Raw genomic sequence first — 20568 nt, 5'->3', positions numbered from 1 at the left:
GAAAAAAACATTGTGTGTGGTTTGCTTTTTTTTGTTTTATTGTCTTTCATATGTTTAGAATTGCTAGCTGTGGCAATTTTGATCAATTATAGGTGCAATCGTCTCAACACACATCTTGAAACGTAGTATGATTCTTATATACCTTTTTTGTTACTTCCACTCATGGCCTATATGGCCTCAGTCATATGGTCCTTGGTACGATTCTGCTGGGTCCTCACTTGACAACAGTGTTTCTGTATTTTAATGAACATGGGGCGCAGTGTAAACCTACTGTCCTGAATATTGGGTTTTAGGCTGAAAACGGTAAAGAACCCCAGGCCGATCTAGTCATTCTCTCTCATGCTTGCTGCTCGTTAGCTCTGCTGTCTTAGGGAGGGAACTTTTTCTCAGCGTTGTGCAGGTCACACATGCTTCACATTCCTCTGTTTTTGATACCACTTGCCATAGTTACTCAGATGAAATAGGCTTGCAATGCCTCTCACAAAAAAAAACATATACCAGGCTGATATTTATCCAGTGCATATGTACTCAAAAAAGAGAAAAGGCAGCACATCCCACAAAAAAGGCAACAGTTTTGGAGTGTTTATATTGCATTTAAGTGTATTTTGGGTTTACACAGACACATTGAAAGGAACAATAATATTATCACGCAAGAACCCTTGTGTATTTATTGGCTTAGCACTCTTCATGCAGAAATCCCTTGAAGTGCACTTTCTTTCCTCTAATTTTTATATAAGTACTTCAGAGTATGAGCGCCGATAGGGAATTAGTTAAGCCTTTGATATTATTATGAAAAGAATCAGTCTCGTCAAGGGGACTTAATCCTAGACCAACAATTCTTTAAGATGGGAATTAATAGGTTGGTAGATGATACTGCCTGATACCTCGATATTGTGTGAAATTCCCCACCCAGGAAAGTATGTATTGTATGTGTAGCCTTGGCATCCAGTGATAAGGTTGTGTTGACGACATCGGAGCATGTCAGGGCCGTTATCCAGGCACAGATGCAAAGCGTGAGTGGCAGTGGCACAGAGCCTGCCGCCTGACACAGGAGAAGTCCTGGGCAATAAAACCTAAGCCCCTTGCTACCAGTTAGTGGTTAGCATGACAGGAATGGTACCATAGGTCCTGCTGGCTAGAGGGAACACAGAAATACAGAAATGTAGGGCTGTTTGGTGTCACGTATTTGAAACACTTGAGATCTTCTTCATTTCTCTTACCAGACATTTGATTAGTCACAAAATAGACATTGAACAGCCTCAAAATGTGTACAATTGCAAGAAAAAGCAACCAACCAAATTACTGGATGCATGTGTTATCCAAATTTTGTTTGAAAAAATGAATGTTCTTTTCTGTATTTTCCAGCTTCCTAAAAATTTGACATGGCTGTGAACTTCTCATACAAATCTGCTATCGTATGAGACGATTGAATCCCAACCTGCTGCTCAGAGGAGATGATTTACATCTCAGCGCCAGATTTGAATTGTGTTCCAGTCAGTTGCATACCTGCAATAACATAGATACCCTGTTCAGAAAGTGAAACTACAGCCACTGTCTGCCCCACTTCAGGTTCGTTTAAGTTTATGTTGTACACAAAATTTGGCAGGCAAGCTGGAGTGAGCTATGGAGGATTGAAAGAGTCCAAGAGAGAGACTAGTGACAGAGGAAAAAAAGATTTGGAAGGAATCCACAATCCATTATCAGAAAATAGTGATGTTAAATCGCTAGAGCAAGAAGAAGTGCAGATGGCACGAGAGAGGAAGACGGGAGCAGGAGAGAAAGTGAGATCAGAGGAGAGGAGCAGATAGGCAGGGGGACAGTTTGAGAGCACGGTAACTCAGAAGAGAGAGACAGCAAGCTCAAGCAGCAGGAGAAGAGAAGGCATATGGGAGCAAGATGGAGACATATATATGTATATATATATATATATAAGGAAGAGGAGGACAGATAGTAAATCAGGCTATGAGTTAAAGGTCATGGCTCAGGGAGAACACTTTGCCCAGACTGCAGCTGGGTTATCTTGTTTCTGTCACTACAGCTTGTCCTGATAACATGACACAGCTGATTCAGCTCCCTCAACACTGTGAAAGGGGGAATGCCACGTAATATCAGAATTCAGATATTGTCTGCCCTGCATAAACCTTGTATCTTAGTACTTTTTTTCCTGTAATTGACAGCTGAAATTAGCTCTGTGTGTAGGATTTCCCAATGATGGAAATCACCCAGGTGTTCTCAGTTTCTAAAAAAAAAAAAGGATGCTGGCAGTTTTTACTGTATGGCATAGGACAGCCAACAGGTGTTAATATTTACATAATAGTGTATAATGATATCAACATTCATATGAACAAGTCTCTGTCAAAGGTAGCAATCACAAACAATCAAGATTAATTATTAATCTGTGATGTAATACCAACATACAGCATGGAGCTCCATTAACAATAAAAGTAAGTTTCTTTAGGTTGTAGTATCGGAAAGCACTATTGTTATCCACCTGAAGTTTGCCTTTTACCTTATGTTTGCCAGTGCCTATGTGACACGCCAGCAATTACCTTCTCTGCATAATCTACATTAACAAAAAATCTTCCCCATGCAGGCTTTAAAAATAAAGTTTAAAAATGACCTGTCCTGTATCTCATAGTAGACACAAAATGTGAATTTATTTTTACAAAGTACAAATATCCAATGACATTATGCTTTTAATCGTACACATATAATAGTAGTAAACAAGGACTTGTCTACTTGCGTGTTAAAACCCACCAAAGAAAGTGAGTGTGAGATAAATGTTTAATGTTAAAACAAATTTTAAACAGAACCCTGGATTTGTAAAATTCTGTTTGGGAGGGTTTCCACCTTTCACCATCTGGCCTGCATACACACACACACACACACACACACACACACACACACACACACACACACAGAATACAAAGGTGGGAAACCACAGCATTGCTTCACCTCCACAGAATCACCTGTTGTTCCCATTGTTTTGGTGTAGCAACCTGATATTTCCTCTTCTGTGCGTGAATGCTGAAGACCCTTTCAGACCAAACACTCCCAGGAACCTTCTGTAATGGTGTCATGTTGCAGTTGTGTAATCCTGCCTCTGAATGCTTCGTAAAATGATGTAAACGTCTCTGTAGAAAATGTAGCTTCTGTTTGTTCCCTGGTGGCTGAAGCAGGAATTCTTCAAGACACAATCTGGAATTTAAGGAACTATATAAATTTGGGTTTTATCCATATAATGTTTGTGAAAAGTTTTACTTGTACATACAAAAAATGTTTTGGGGAATTTTCCCCATCATAACTTGAAATACAGGTCTGTCATAGGTGTTTGCAAATGTTAAAATTTTAACCATTTACAGCCTCAAAATTTATGTAAAAGTCATTTAAACTGTAATAAATAGGAGAAATATTTATTCTTCAATCCATTATGTCACTGTCATTATGTCATGTAAACAAAGCCAGTGGTGGGGTGATGGTGTTTCAACAGAGGGCGCCATAAAGTAATCAAGGATTTGACCTTTGAACTCTCTTGGCCTAGGATCCAAATCAGGTAGTCTCTTGCCCTGGGACCCAGGGTCATTAGAATATAGATAGGTACTGTATAAGGATCATTGAGGAAGATTTTTAAGTAACTGTAAGGGGAAAAAACGGAAGGTGAGAAAGACAGATGGAAAGAAGGAAACATTATGTTAGACTCTCTCTCTCTCTCGATCCTTCTCCTTCTCTCCTGTCCTGTTTGTATCACAACACCGCAGTGTGTTAATAAAGCATTAGGATGAATCACCACCACCTGGCTTGTGTGTTGTTGTTATCCAGACACACCCACTCCCCGGAGAAGCCCAGACCTGCTCTGAGTATGACACACAACACGGAAAGACATCAAGCAGGTTTGGTAGTGCCTCGTCTAGATAGATTAGATAAATAAATAGACAGGCAGGAAGTCTTGAGATAATAACAGGGAAGCAGGAAATCTTCACTAGAGATGAAAGGGAGTTGTGTGTACCCATGGCACTAAAAGAAAGATAGGTTGATAGATAGATGGATGGATAGATCATCTACCCTTCTGGTTCAGAAATTAAGGTTGAATACTACTGTGCATGATCGAAACCCGATCACTCAGGCTTAGCAGTTATGCGAAGTATTGTCAGCAGTTGATTTATTCATATTTAAAAAGAGGTTTGGTGGAGAGGCAGAGTTGCTTTTTCCGTAGTTTTGGCTAAATGTTGCAGTTAATTTTCCGGGCTGTGTTTCATAATTTCTTGTAACAAGGGCAATGCCATGGCCTGCCTTTTCTTAGCTCACATCAGCCGCAGGACATCAGCCCTCACAGCACTCTCTTTACTCTTGACACTCCTGACTCACCCTGAAGAAAGGGAGCTAGGGAAACAGTGAGGAGAAAGGTTATTGCCACACTAGGCTATGTTATGTGTAACAACTTGTCCCTATGGAGAAAAGAGGTGGAATTTTACCAACTTGTTGTATAACCATTAATCACCTTAGTAGACTTACTCAACCGGGCCAGAACAAAGATGCTTTGTCAAAAACTTTGTTCCCCTTTACAAGTTAATTTTAACTTAAGTATATTATGACAATTACAACTAAATGGATATGTCAAAAATAAACACAACCACTGCAAGTAAATCAACTGTATTTACTTTGATAAATATGATGATAGCCATAGCAGAAATAAGCTAATCATGAGAAGTTCTTATGAGAAGAACAGAACTGTGTTGCTTGCTTGTTTATTTGTTGCAGTGTTGTGTGTATGTGTGTGCATTGACTGACTTTCTAATAGATTCCCTGCACCTACTATCCCAAAGTAAGTTTTATTTGTTAATTTATTTACAGATATAGCTAGTGCAGTACTTCACACTTCAAACACTCTCATTTTCAATTCCATAAGTTTCTCTCGATTATTTTTAACCATTCAACTAGCCCAAGTCTGGAGAGCAGCAGCAAGTGTGTGTGTGTGTCTGTGTGTGTGTGTGTGTGTGTGGTATAGACACACTGTGCCTGCCAACTGAACCAATTGAGCTTTCCTGCATTACAGTTTTGTGGTTAATGCCAAGGCAATTTATCTTGAAAAGTTGTGACACTGAACAATCCATTAATTTTTTTAAGCCTCTAGCAATTCAGTTTTTACTTCCTGGAGCAACTTCTTGTTGCTTACATTGTCAAATACCTTCCCGCAATAGAGTAAGGATAAGTTGGGCAATTAACTGGCAGCAAAGTTTTTTTAGATGCACAGCCTTTGGTTTAAGCCTATGCAAAGATGATTGGTTTTAACCAGCAGCACCAGCTGTAGCAGCGGTAGCAGTGTGAATGGGCTCTCTGTTTGAACTCAGCCTTGCAGTGTGTGAAACTGGAGACAATGGCTCTCCAATGAGACAAGAACCATGTTCCTTAGTTCTGAGCCACCGTGAGAGGGAGGGGGGGCAAGAGGGAGGAGGGGGAGAGCCCTTTGTGTGTGTGTATGTGTGTGTGTGTGTGTGAGAGAGAGAGAGAGAAAGAAAAGGGGAGGTGTTTAGGTGTGTGTGTGTGTGAGAGAGAGAGAGAACTGGGGGGTGGGTGTATGTTTGCGTGTGTGTTTGTATAGATGCATGCGTGTGGTTGTTTCTCTCTGTGGGCGTTTGTTTTGTAGTTGCAGCTTGTGTGTGGGGGTGAGAGGGAGGGGAGGGGGGGAGGGGGTAAGAAAGAGGGGGTAAAGTCCTCTGTATGAATAGAGTCTCCTAATCCAGTTCTTAGTAGTGCTAGAAGTTAGGAGAGGCCTGTTTAGTAGTTGGCTGGTGAGACAGAGGTCAGCGAAGAGGCCATGGCTTCAGGGTTGAATGGAGCCTGGGCTATCTGCTGCCGAGTGTAGTTTACACTGTTTTTAACCTACATGCTGAATCCTGGGACACTGGGATACAAGGTTTCAACTTCACTGGCCTGAGAGCTCTCTCTCTCTCTCTCTCTCTCTCTCCCTCTCTCTGTCTCTTGCTCTGTCATTCTCATTCTTCCACTTCTTGGCTGCACTCTCTTGTTAAGTCTTTTTGGCCCTGTCAAAACGGTGGCTACCTCAGAAGAGGGCACAGACTGGTTAGCAGCTAACGGAGAGATTTTTTTGGCAGCCACCAAAGCATAATTGGGAATCACCAAAGCCGCCAGAATGAAAAAATAAATAATTTAGTGCTATAAAACGAGATTTAGAACCATTTTGTGAGATTTTGCCATATTCTATTTTGGTTGCAATGCAATACTCCGACCAGAGGGGAGGCAGTCATGAGCGCTGTTGTACCCACTCTGTCTATGCAGAAATCAAGTGAACAAGAAGGTCTGCTCAGCAAGAACACATGCGTGAAACCACTGATTCAAAACAAGATGCGAGCAAGACAAAATGTCAGCCAACTTTGGACCAAAGTTAAATAGCAGACTCATCCACCAAATAATGTTCTTACCGCAAGAGGAAACTATAGTTATCAGCTACTGGTAGGCAAGCCAGGTCTGTTTACTAAATACCTGCACATAGCCTGTGTGTGTGTGTGTGTGTGTGTTTGTCTGTGTGTGAGTGTGTGAGAGCCGCTGACAGTGGGTTGGTTCAGGTCTGAATTATGAGTCCCTAAGTTGTAAACAGTGTTTCAAAACTAAGTGTGAACAACCAAATATTTATCCAAACGTGGTATTTTTCTGACTCTTGATTCTCTGACATGCTTAAAGATTTGCAGACCTACTTCAATTTTATATTGCCTTATGATGAAAAGTAGAATGGATCTATCTTTTACTAGTATGTTTTGGTTCCTTTCTGGTTCAGTTCTCAGAACAGAGGAAAGGCACATTAAACCACTTACAATTCACACAAGCATAATCATCCAGCTAATAAATAATAACTGTCAAATCAATAGCATACAGTCAAAATGATTTAAGATGTTCATTTATGCATTTAATTGAATGTTTATTTTTTTGTATATTTTGTCAACAACCTGTTAACTTTTTTCCTATAATAGATATGATCTAAATATGATCAAGCCACTTCAGCAGTGTGTGTATGTGTGTATGTGTGTGTAAAATGCATGGCATATGTGTGTTTATGTGTAAACTAACACTCTAAAGCACCGCCACACCCTGCACATTATATTCTCAATTTAATACCCTAAGGAAGTTGTTCCTCCACTCTCTCCACTTACACCCTGTAATGTGATGATTATTGACAAGACCGGAATCTCAAATTATCATTTCTACCTTTAGCAGAAATTATGGAGCAGTTTTTTGGACACACTGAATAATGGATGTTGTTGTTTTGCTGCCCTCCCACCCCCTTCCTTTATTTTGGAGTTCTTTGTGTTGTTTTGTTGTCCTCATCACATCCCTACAAGTTTTCACTGAACTCTGTGTTTTCTGGAAACCTCATGGATATTGTAATGCTGTTTTGTAATTTTGTTTCTGTGTAGTCTATGTACTGGCCTTGCTTGTCTGCAATTAATTGATGGGTTAATGAAAAAGCCACCTCCACTTGTTGTTATTCTTGCTGTATCACAATTATGAACATTTTGCAGAGATATTAATTTAGATTTTTTTTTACAAGTTCATGTTATCTATGATGACATTTCCTATTTCCTCTCCTTATCCTACTTGTTTCCTGCTTTTTACCCCGTCCTCAACATGTTCCTAATTTTGATTACAAAGCCTTGCTGCAGCCCAACTCAGGCAGCAGGGGGCAGCAGAGAACCACTCTGAAACAGAGCGTGGTTCATTGGACTCTCGGTAACTTTTTACCCATTTGCATCCACATAGTGAAGTTTGTTTTTCTTCCATAAGTAACCCTAACCCTAGAAAACAGTTACAGCCACTTTGTTTCAGCAGAGTATAGTTCTAATCTATTCTATTCTATTCTATCACGAGGAGAAAGAAAGCATACTATCTTGAAGGAACTGGGTGCATATGTGACAATGAACATTAACAGGAAGCCCCCACTTATGTCAAATAGAATAGGTTTAATAAGCAGAGGGGCCATAAAGAATAGTGGTTTGCTTGTTATTTTGCCTCCATGATATCCTGTCTCAGATTTTATTTAGTCCCTCCTTCCACCTCTCTCTTCCTTCTCCCTTCCTGTCTTTTTTTTCCTTCTCTCCATCTCCCTGCCCCCAATCTCTCCCCAAACAAAAAATCATTGTATTATCCCCACAGACACACTATCAGGTACTTGAACTCGATAGTGAGTTTATAGTGACCTTTATAGTATTTTTTTTAATTATTATTTACCTCATATGCTATCAATTTAATATATCCTGTAATATTCCTATAGGGACTTATAGTGTGTCTCTGGCACTTTATAGTGAGTTTATAGTGACTTTATTTTACGTAATGGCATTTTTTAAACTTTTATATTCCTATAGGGAATGTGTGTCAATAGTTTACAATTACCTTATGATACTTTACTACATTTGTTAATCCCATGGTGTGACTGCAATATTCATATAGGGATCTTGTTGTGATATTTTGTTCAGTATCCGGTATCCTACAATTTATTACGGGATTACTGTAGTTATTTTTCGTAATGGTCTCTGTCTGTCTCTTTCTATCTGCCTCCCCCTCCCTCTCCCTCTCTCTCTCTGCTGCCCTGTGTGTGTTTGGAGAGGCTGATCTTGCGCGTAAAACATCCCTGATATTTGAGGCGCTCCAGGGATTTAGCGAGCATGCCCAGTGCGACTCTCTCGGCAACAGAGGAAACCACTGGTGCAGCATAGGAGTCATACCAAGCATAGCCTGCGTGTCAGTGCAGTCGACTTACAGCTGGCTGTGAGGAGAACTGACGCTACTCTTTTTCTTTTTGTCACCACGATACCGTTTTCCTGTATTTCAAAAGTATCTTTAAAGTCATTAGAGTAGTCGGGGAATTCGTTCTCGGTCGTCTGTGTGGGTTTTTAAAAAGGGGTTTATTGAAAACAAAAGTTAGAGGCTGGGCCTTTGGCTTTTTGACCGTCGGTTGAGAGGAGAGAAAAAAAGCTGGTCTTTTTGTAAAACCCGATAAATGCTTCTAACGAAAATGGACCTGTTGAACTACCAGTACCTGGACAAAATGAACAACAACATTGGCATTCTCTGCTATGAAGGTAAAATCAACGATTTTGTCTGGATGCGGGTGTTATTATGGTTGTTTTTAAAACTTTTGAAGGGAGCGTTGTCGTTACATTGTAGCGACATTGTTGACATGGTCGAAGTTTTACTAACCGCTGGAGTTACTTTGCATGGGCTTAGCAGAGAACATAAATACGCTTTACTACAGATTGATTTGACGACTTTGTGTATGGCTTATAAATGAAGACTAAAACTGGTCATAATATCGTTTTTGTGCCTCATGCGGATGATTTTCATCGGTTCAAATGTGGGTTATCGTATTTTTCCAAGGAACACAGCCCCTATTTTGATTTTTTTTTAAACAATTTGCTGGGGTAATTTATCGACCCCTGCTATCCTCTGGGAGAGTGGAAGTGTGTTAATAAACCTGGCTTATCTTTTTCTATCCTGTTATTGACTAGGCCTCAAAGAGAAGGCTCTTAATGATTGAGATCAAAGGCTGAATAAGAGTCTGTAAGCCATGTGTGAATTTCAGCGCTCTCCTATGTCCCGGGCTGCTCCCTCTGGGCTGACTCACTCTGAATTACTCCTTGCACAGTTATTTCAGATTTTGGCTCTGTTGTGGCTATGCATCACATCAGCCTTGTGTCTTCCTTGCTTTTTGTATGTGTGTTAAAATGATTTGTCGTCATTTGAGTCACATTATGACAATTGTTCAAGGTCCCAAAGATTGAATTAGTGTTGTGTTTATATCAAATTAGAACTTTTTTTTACATTTGAAAATTAGTCTCTTTGTCATGTCACTTTATTCAGGGTTCTCTTCTCTTCTCTTCTCTTCTCTTCTCTTCTCCTCTCTTCTCTTCTCTTCTCTTCTCTTCTCTTCTCTGTGGTCTAGTCCAGCATTGGACCTCATGTTATGTCTTGAATACACTTCCATGTTATACATTAAGTATGCAAGGTGGCTGACTTTGGAATAGTGTAGGCCTTCTCTTCTCTTCTCTTCTCTTCTCTTCTCTTCTCTTCTCTTCTCTTCTCTCCTCGGCTGTTGTGAGTGCTCACATGTCAGGGGCTGTAATACGATACAGTCTGTCTGGGGGCTAAATACATGTTCCTTCCTCTGTCCTGCCCGTGGCTTCTACAGCAGCATGCAGAATCAACTCCAGCACTGTTAAAAAAAAAAAAGAGGATATTTTTTCTGTTTAAATTCACAAGTAAGCCTGCAGCTGCCTAACTTAACTCAAGTCAGATTGCAGTTTTCAGCGGGCATTCATTTTACTGAATATTATAATTTCCCCAGAAGAGGCTTATTATATCTTTTTATAGTGAGTAAGAGCCTGGTAGAAAAAGCAGTTAGGATAGTAGCTGAGAGCATTGCTGATAGGTGGGAGGTGTACAAGGTGGATATTTATGATTAATCTCCATCCTCACTTGACTGACTTGATATAAAATATAGAAGTTTCAGCAATGCAAGAGGAAAACATTTTCATTACACACTGTTTCTGTAGTAAAACTAAACCACATGCAGTCAGTAAGCTTGGTAGGTTTTGTGTCTATCTGCCTCTCTCTGCCATACGTTATCCTGTTTCCCGCAGCTACTGTACCAGAATTAGCAGCTCCTCTCTAGATGACTGCATGTAATGGACTGGTAATAGCACTCCTATTAATACAGTGCTACTGAAATCCTTTTTGCAGAGTTGCAGAGAGAGAGTCAGAGAGGGAGAGAGAGAGTCTCAGAGATGGTTTTAATAACAAAATGTAAAAATCATTGAAGGGCCCTCAAAAACCTTTTACGCGGTTGGCTCAGTACCATTTGTGGAACAGGTAGAGGGAAAATAATTGTTGCTAAGCATCAATGTGACAAACACAGAGATGACTTGTATTGAAACAGACTTTTACTAAAGCTATTAAGTGGCAGCAGTGTAGGATAGGTTTTTAGTGGTGAGTAGTCTGATTATGCATGGGCTCTTTCAACAAAGTTGAATTTTAATCCATTTCTTATCGCTTGTGAAAGATTGTATTGGTGGACTTGCTGCTTGGCAAACAGCAGGTAAGATTCTAGTTCTGAGGCACGTGACTTTCAAGTGTTTTTTTCAAGGGTTTTGGGCACACAAATGCCATTACTGTGAAATTCCAATTTTCCCTCAAAGCTCACCCTTCTGTGCCCAGTGATGGTGTAGTGGATAAGACGCTCTTATCTGAACCCACATTTAGCCCTGCTGGCCTGGGACTGAAGCCAACCAGAACCTCCTCTCCTGTGTCTCCCCAAAGCTGTGCCCTTCTCAGCTTTCCTACTGTCTAGCTCAATGAAGACAAATACTAAGGGGAGTACAGAGGGGACTGCCTACTCTCCTTTCATTATGCTTTTTTCTGTCTTGTTCTTTTGATCTCTGAGTGTTTTTTACACTTATATATTCTGTTCATGTCCTCTGGGTGTCTCTTTGACATAATTATTTGGACACAATGGTTTGCTTCTATCTCTGGAAGCACATTTCCTCAAGATTGGGCCATCTGTTTGTTTTTCTGCAGTTTTTTTTAGCTGACTGAGCTAAAATGACTCCCTCATGTGCCTGACAACAAGAACAAAAAAGATAAAAGACCAGGGAAAAGGGCCAATCAATGAGAAGAGCCGGAAAAAGGCCCTTCATGTTAAAACATGTTGAGTCAAGAATGGGGTGATAGGAGCGTTGTGATTCACTGAGGGTGCTTATTGTATGCATGAGCAAGTGTGTACACACACACACACACACACACACACACACTCTCATACATGCTAGTACACCATCCTGAGAGATCTATCTATCTATCTATCTATGACATCTGCCAGCTGTTAATTCTGGGTTCATATCGACTTGCTACTGCTGCTATCCTTGGTGGATGGATGGATGGATGATGGGTGAATGACAGATGTCAATCACATACTAGATGGATGGAGAAAAAAAGTAGGGCGGCATTATTTGAAATGTGCTTGAGCAAGAAACCGAATCCCTGCCAGCTCCAGCGGCGCTGTGGGGCCAAGTGAAAATACAATTTCCCTATGGGGACCAATAAATTATCACATTATTATTGTTTTTATGATAATTGATCATGTTAGTCCATTGATTGGCTCATCAACAAGTGCTGAGTAGCTTATGTACACAGCATTGTGGTTGCATTCTTGATGTGCTGTCAGACTCTGTATGCTGGGAGGATAACTTTGGGGAACTGTTACTCATACGGTAGATGGCTCACTATGCCCCATCTTCTGGTTCTAGCCTATCCACTAAATCCTAAAGTCAAATGTTTTTATCTGTCTCTCTCTCTTGCTCGCTCTCTCCCTCCCTCTCTCTCTGTGTCCCTCTCACTCTCTCTTTCTCTCTCTAAGCCGCTATCAGTTGTAGGTCGGGCAGCTAGGGGAGCAGGGGAATGCTGACTGTCTCTTTTTGCTGCTGAGCGAGAGAAAAAACACTGCCTGCTGTGGAAAGGTTGAAAACCTCCTCAAAGCCATGTACTTTTGTCAACCTCTCTCCAATCTCCAATCTAACATCCTGTTTAATGGTCCAGCTCATGAAGAAAAGAACCTCTTTGGAGTTGTTGTTGTTTTTTTTTTTTTGGACTGTTGTGTGTCCTTTTAAGTATTTAAAGAATAAAGGCTCCATGCACTTTAAAAATATAGGCACCCCACGGGCCAAGTTCAGGTTACTGAGAAACGCGTGCCAAAAATAATCACTTTGCTGCTTTGCAGAGAGAGAGAGGGAGACATGCTTGGACTCATCTTTTTTTAAGTGTCTGAAGGGGCAGAGGAGGGGAGAGAGAGGGAAATGGAGAGATAGAGAGGTTCACCTCCGTTTGTAATCCGATCTCATCCTGATTCCAAACTGTTTGAAGTTCTGTCAAGAGAAATAGGCTTTGATCATGTGGACCTAATGAACTGAGAGAGAGGGAGAGGCAAAAGAACAGAGAGAATTTTTAGTTCTGTGTAATGGCCCACCTTGGTTATCTGATTATCTGCCAGTTTAGTGGCAAAAAAACCTCCAGAAATGGTGTGAAATCTAACATTTTCTTGTAGATATTATAGTCTTTATGTACTGAAAAAGTGTATTGAATAGACTTGCCCATAAGTACATATTAAGCTATAATTGTGTGTTCTAGTGTGTAACATATTATGTCCTCTTGGTTGTGGTAGTGTGAGTACTTGTGAGAAACATCGGGAGCATTTTAGGAGCAAATTAATTTTATCCACAAGCAACAATGTGTCCACTGTTAAAGCTGTTGACTATTGAGGGTATGGCAAGTATTTGAAAGAAATTGCATGCAAATCTATTCTGCTGTTGTGCAGGAGTCAGGCCAACAGTAATTGACTCTTTATAGTCAAATAGCGTATTTGTCTGCAGAGGACACATATACACACAGATACACCCCTTGATGAGTGCTTCACTTCTGAACCTCTGATAAGCTATTATGTGCCCTGGATCCTGATTGGACAGTTAGGTGTCACAGTCTCTCTTCTTTTATTGCCATCCCTCTGTCCTGCCAAATTCAATGATGTCATCCTTGTTGCCATGGTGCACAGTGGGGCGAGCAGGAACATGCCACGGAGAGGGAGAGAGGGGAGGGGTTGCCTGCTCTGTTCAGGAGGCCATGATAAAACTAGACATACTTACATAGGGGAACATTGGTGAAATAAAACACACAAATTTAATTACATTTCAAAGCCTTTTCAGTGTGTGTGTCTTTGTGTGTGTGGGGTGGTACATTCTGAATCTTTTAATTAATGAATGAATGATTTCATTGTTTTCTCACTCTTTCTCTTAGCCTTTAATTTCTGGCCCTCTGGTTAGGAGTAAATTTAGTATCAAGTCCAAAGACTGCTTTGTGTGTGTGCACATGTGCGTGTATGTCTGTGTGTGTGTATGTTGTGTGTTTGTTTGTTGCAAAGTTCCATGTTGTTGTGAACCATCCAGTAAATCATGCAATGTGCCCTCACCATGTCCTGCAGGTATACTGCTGCATTATGCCTTTGGTTTATTTCTGACCCCTGTATAAAATGTGACTAATTTAATTTGGAACAACAGCAGAATAAGCACAACTATTGAAAACACATTTGCCCGAATATAATCAACGCTGCACATTAATATGGTTGGGGAAATGCAAAATGGTGTGGAAGTAAGTGGAAGCAACCCAGTGGTGTTGCAGTGCAGGCAGGGGATTGCAATCTGTGAATGTGAATGTTTTGTCTGGGAGTATGGTAGTAGTAGCTCAGCATTGGAACTGGAGTCTTAGTCTAGGATATATATTTTGTTTGGGAAAAGTCAGACAGACACACAAGGCTGAAGCAGTGGAAAGTCCCCGTGCTGAGGCAGAGCCAGTGGTAGTTTTCCTGATTCCCTTTCTCTTACTCCCCCTCACTGACTACTCTGTAGGCCTTCTGTACCAGGACAGGGCTGAAGGAAAGGAGAGAGAGTTATAGAGACAGAGAGAGAAGCAGTTCGCACCACACACACTCTCTCTCACACACATACACATACACACACACACACGCCGGACCCATCCACAGCTATTTCTTCCAAAACATTCCTAACCAGATACTCCTCCGACTCATGCCAGAGGTTGATGCCTCTCTCAATAAAGTCTATAAGTCAACAAAATCCAAAATTCAAGCTGAAACACAGCCTGTACAGTAAAACACTGTCATAAAGCAGCTTTTGTGGTTAACTTGTTTAAAGTGGCAATAAAAGTGTTGCACTCTACTTGAAACTACTGAAACTATCATAATCTCAAGTAATTACCATAATTCACATTTATGGGTGGGCACGCTGGTGGAAGTGTTGAGTGGACAGCAACAACACAACTGTCACCTCCTAGATGGATATGCTAACAATTCCCAAAATGTTTAGTCCATTTGACATTTACCATTTATTGTTTCAAGCTTACTGGATATTCTACTGGTATAATAACACTGTTGTTCAGTTCGGGTATTACACTTGTGCTGTACTGAAGAGTAGATGTGGTTTTACCCCCTTTCCCACTTTCAGAGTTTGTGTAAATATGGAATTTACCTCATGTAACATAGTCCAAATGTTTCCCTTGACTTTTATGGAGGTTCAACTTACTAATAATCATTTTCTCTCCTTCTTCTGTCCTTTCTCCCCTTCCTCTGTCCTCCTCCTTTACCTTCCTCAGGTGAGGCAGCTTTGAGGGCGGACCCCAGACTCCAGTCCCTGTCCCTGTCCTCTTCTTCCTCCTCCTCGTCCTCCTCCTCTTCGTCGTCCTCCTCCTCCTCTTCCTCCTCCATCTCCAGCCACAGGACGGGCCCTCCTCCCATCAGTCCCACCAAGAGGAAGTTGAGTGGGGACCAGGGGGACAGCGACATGGACGACAACGAGCACGTGGCAAAGATGAGCCGGCTGTTCGCTGCACAGCTGTAAGTACATGCACACACACACACACACACACACACACACACACACACACACACACACACACATACACGTAGAAACACACACATTTTTGCATGAATTAATACATATTCACACACACTTCCTAATGAGACACATAAGGCAATCCTCACAATTAAGGGATATTCTGTTCTTGAGGGGATAGTGGAAACACGGTTCCCTTTATTTTTCTAAATTTGCCTCTCTCTCTCTCTCTCTCTCTCTCTCTCTCTCTCTCTCTCTCTCTCTCTCTCTCTGTCTCTCTCGTGGCTCAACAGTGCCGCAAGCATATTTAAAGTGAGATTTCTGTGATTGCTACATCTAAAGTGTATCCAAACATTTATGTAGAAAAACACACATACGCACACAGAACCCACAATTTTAAATAAAGCCATATCCACCAGGTATGCGCAAATGTTTCTGTAAGCATCGAATTAGTGGGATCCTTGCTTGGTGAAGTTGTGCACTGGCAGGCTTTCTCAGAAGTCCCTGTATGGACTCCAGTGTGCCATGCCGGGTTTAGCCGGCTCTACAGTGCTCTCCTTATAGCCGCTGGTCTCTGGAAGCTTGGAAACAGGACTGCCCAGCAGCAGGATTGCTCACAGCTCCAACGTTCCCACATTCCCACTTCCAGAGATTCCAGAGATTCTGGAGCACTGATTGGCGGTGAAGGGCTGCTGGGGCCAGGGGCAGTGGAGCCAGCGCTCTCTCTCCCTCTTTCTCTGTCTTACTGAGTCAGTCATGGGACTCCAGCCATGGCTATTTATTGCAGAGGGAGACAAGGAGGTGTTAGGTAGAGCTGTGCGATGCTGCATGCATTTCATTTCCTAAAAATATGGCTCATTGCCGAAAAATACAGGTAATATCTGGAATTAACTGTAGCTGTTGTTTTTATGACAGTCACCTGTTGTTTCATTGCAATCACTTGTTTGTCAGCCAAGATGGCCGTGCGGTGACGTAATGGAACACTATAGATAGCACACTGGGAACCCTGGATTATGTGGTAGAGCACAGGCACTGGCAGACAAAGAGTATGCACCCACAGGTATACACGTTATTCTGAATGCACACACACGTGTATGAATGTGTGTTATACATGCAAGACGTTGACGCACATACACAACGTCATTCATGTGTGTTGGTACTGCACGTTTACATACATGCTAACACACCTGTTATCAAATAGTTGAATTTAATTGACTGTCAAAGACAATTTACCACGTCTACCCATTGAATCTCATTTTATACTGTTACTATGTTTCGCCTACCATTGGTGAGCCACCCTGCCTTTCATTTGGACTGGTTTCAGTGAGTTTTAGTGCCATGTGGGGTAAAAGGTGTTTCAGTGGCCTTTCCATCCCAAGAAACATTTCTGAGGAGATACCAGCCTTTCTGTTTGTCTCCCAGAATTAGTCAAAGACTTTTTGCTGGTGGGTCTCCACATGACAAAAGTACTGTAATGTTTTAATGTGCCTGTGTGACAGGGCAGGACTATTATTTGCTCAGTTTGCATCACAAAAATCTATGACAATCAATTTAATCAAGTTGTTCTAGTGGCACGTGGGAACAGTCTGTGTCGTTTCATCATGTGAGCATCTGAGCTCATATAACAAAGGATTAACTCAGAAGTCTTGACATTTGTGCAAAGTCATCTTGTTTGCTGTTGTGAATGTGGCAGTGGTGAGGGAATTAACATTACACTCTCAGTGAATCTGGGCAGCGAAACCGTCTTCCCACTTGGGGTATTATTCTGTGGTCTCAGTTTTTTTTTTCAATCTCTGTGAGACATTTGTGTCATGTGCCATGTGGTTCACTTCTGCATATATTGATATGCAAATGCTTCTACCCATGCATCACAAGTCTGTATTTTGTAAGTCTGTCTGCCCACATAGGTACAATGGGACTTATTGTCATATTAGTTTTCACTTGATGGCAGAACTCCTTGCAGTGGCCATTTTGTATAGTAAGAAGTCGGTTCAGTTCAGTTGGTGATTAAAAAAAAAAAGAAAAAAAAGAAAGAAAGAAAACACCTTAGGAGCAAGCTGGTGATGTGTAAGGCTTTTCAAACATCTAATTTTACAATGATTGTTTCCCAGTAGTAAACCGTGATTAGCTGTAATCCCTTGATTTAATCTTCATCTTAATTATGACTTTTTAGTCATTTGACTCTAGGTTAATCTCTACTCTAGTCAAGTTAATTGCTAGTTGACTTGCTCTAACTTGCAGTCAAGTCTTTCTAATTCACAACTTCAACATCAAGCTTTTTTTTTTTCTTTTTTTATTGTTTAAACTCATGTTTTTCTATCCTAGAATCCTATTTGCCTAAGGGCCATCTTAAATGTGTCTTATTTTTAGTCATTTAATTTGAGGTTTTGTAAGGGCAATCTTTCCCTGGCAAAGGTAACTACTAGGTGACTTGTTGAAACCTGTAGTCAAAGCCAGCCTCCCAAAGTTTTCTACCTCATCTGAACTCCCAGTTGTGCCTATCTAAAGAACGGTGATTAGGCTAAATTGGAGAATGATGGGTTGTCTTGACAGAGAAAAGTTAAAAGCTAAAAATAGTGGAAAAAAACACCCTCTTTAGAAAACACTGAAGGACGTTTCACAGTCAACTCCTCTCTATTTTAAAGACCTTAGCTTTCTGCTTCATTTAACTCCTGTGTCGTTTCTAGGAACAGTGATTAGGCTTAATTTGAAAATGATGGGCTTTCTCCTTAGGAAAAAGCTAGACAGAAACCAGAAAATGGTCTTCTGCTGGCCTCCACACACACACACACACACCAGAGAACAAAACAGTGGAGGAGTTTGTATGTCGGAGATGGTTATCTGAAACCGTTCTAGCTGCTGTATATATTTGCTGGCTGTTTCTGTGTAGCTGGGTTTTTTGTCTGTGCTGATTGTTTTGGTCAGTGTTGACTGTTTCTGCATGTGTGGCAGCTTTTGTGTTCATTCTGCTTTTTTTCCCTTTTTGACTGTTACTGCCTGCATGGCTGTTTAGGTGTATGTTGACTGTATCAGTTGTTGTCTAGTGTGCGTTTTGGAGTGTGGTGTTGCTTTCAGTGGGTATCTTTGTCTGTTTTTTTTTTTTTTTCCTTGCCTGACTTTTTTTCAGTGATTGTTACACCGACTGACACCTGACACCGCAGAATCGAGGGCGGGGCTATGGAACAGGAAGCTCAGGTTTCCATCATTGTCCAATCACAACAAGCCAAAGCCTGGGGGCGGGACAGGCGGGGGGAAGGGAAAGAAAACTCTCAGAACTTCAGCTTTTTTGTTTTTTCTTTCTTTCGCGAAGATATTAACATGTATGATTGGTGGATGGAAGATCTGTGTTTTTGTTGCTTGGAACTTGTGGATCTTGGAATGCGTTTTTGAAATTCTCTCATTTTCTAAAACAATCATAGTGTTTTGAGAATTGCTCTTTCTGTTTGTGCTATGAAGTCACCTAAAGGTGTCACATTATTCAACACAGACAAGTGTATCACATGTTAAACCCTATGTATAAAAGTTTATAAAAACTCATAGCAATTTCAGAGGATTCTCTATTCTCTTGGTACTGAACATGCTGTGTTGCTGTGTACTTGGACGTTTGCATGGGTGAGTGTGTGCATGTGTTTGTGTGGAGGCGTGCGCATGTGTCGGTGTGTGTATTATGTATGCATATGTGTGTGGGTTTGCACATATGGGCCTGTGCATATGTGTGTGTGTATGTGTATGTGTGTTGACTGGGCTCCTTGTGAGGCAGGGGCTACTTTCTCATTTTCTCTAAGGAGTAGGAGGAGTCTTGAACAAAGAAGCCTTATCCTGTCTGCTGGAGCCTGCGGGCTGGAAGCTTGCTGCTGCCTGCTTGCCTGCCTGCCGCTCTGGAGTTGTAGACCCGCCAGTATAAAAGTCCCTCTGCTCAGCTGTTTCTTTCCTCAGACATTGAGCCAGGGTTTTGTACAGGCATCGAAATAGGGAATCTAACTGAAGGAATGTGTATTTCTAGTGGCCAGGCCATTGTATTTGACTATATTTGATCACTAGAGCTGTCAGCGTCTTCTGTGTTTGAAATGATTTTGAATCCACTGACAAGTTTGATGACATTTGCTTCAGAAACCCTTAGGGATTTGCAGTGTTATTCAGCCCACCACCACGGTTTCCAAGGAGTTTGGCAGCATGTCTCGTCAACATTGCTTGAAGGGAATTTCCTCTCATTTTGCCATCATTTTTCTTGTCTTCTTGTTGTTTGATCATGCTTTTTACATTACTACTCACACTGCCAATATAGTACTTAATCTTTCATTTGCATTTATACTATGTTACTCTCATAAGTCATACTCTAGATGCAGGAGCTAAATGCAAATTAGAATGTAAGTTTGAATACAAATCCATTTGCCGCAGTAAGTAGCACAGCCCCTATTAGTAGATGATTCTGCGAGCTGCAGTTAAAACTCCAGCTGCCTTCTACTGGGAACTTCACTAGTACGTTGTTCTCATGGCTGCTTCCCCAGAAGCCAAATGGAGAGAAAGAAAAAGGGAGAGGAAGAGTCAAACCACTGGCAGTATGGCCAAGGTTGATGAAATCATTGTTACACTCTTGTTTTACATGGGACTATTTGCGTCGTGTGTGAGGGAGAGAGGGAGGGAGAGCAAGCCTCTCTTTTTTTTAAGCATATGTGTGCGCGCGCTTGTGTGTGTGTGTGCGTATATATGCCTGTTCACATGTCTTGTTATGGTTATTCTGTCTTGGCTTTGGTAGGAAAGGCTTTTCCTCAGTTTTTTTTCTCAGCAGTCAGGTAACTGGTAAAATGGGCCTGATTTATCAATATTTCTGCATGCATGAAATACCGAAAGATGCTAAAATGCTGGGTCAAAAGCTATATAGCAAAAAGATATAAACTGTCTGCCTTCAGATATTAAGCTTAATTGTTTAACATTGCTTATTGATAAACAACTTTTAAAAATCTTTATTTAAAAAACCCCAAAACAATTGTATTCCAGGTTGTATGTCAAGGGAGATTACATTTATAATTTATAATTTATAATTAACAATAACAGTCTTGTAAATGACATTCAGGTGTATTTCCTCTGGGTCTTAACTGTTCTATTTTAAAGG

At 41.0% G+C, this 20568-nt stretch overlaps 1 protein-coding gene across 1 annotated transcript in view; it reads left to right on the top strand.

The window, feature by feature from the left end:
- Nucleotides 1-8793: 8793 nt before the first annotated feature.
- vgll4b (vestigial-like family member 4b) overlaps nucleotides 8794-20568 on the top strand; it is a 23750-nt gene continuing 11975 nt past the window's right edge. The window contains 2 exon segments of the mRNA XM_071528266.1: nucleotides 8794-9092; nucleotides 15217-15457. Coding sequence (XP_071384367.1) covers nucleotides 9011-9092; nucleotides 15217-15457 — 323 coding nt within the window. The 5' untranslated portion in view covers nucleotides 8794-9010.

Source organism: Centroberyx affinis, unplaced genomic scaffold (genome assembly GCF_046629955.1).
Source record: "Centroberyx affinis isolate AG114_WGS23_722 - 3 ecotype Tasmania unplaced genomic scaffold, CSIRO-AGI_Caff_v1 ptg001645l_1, whole genome shotgun sequence".
Classification (NCBI taxonomy): domain Eukaryota; kingdom Metazoa; phylum Chordata; class Actinopteri; order Beryciformes; family Berycidae; genus Centroberyx; species Centroberyx affinis.
Note: the sequence above shows the minus strand (reverse complement) of the source record. Positions and strands in the feature narration are given on the sequence as shown.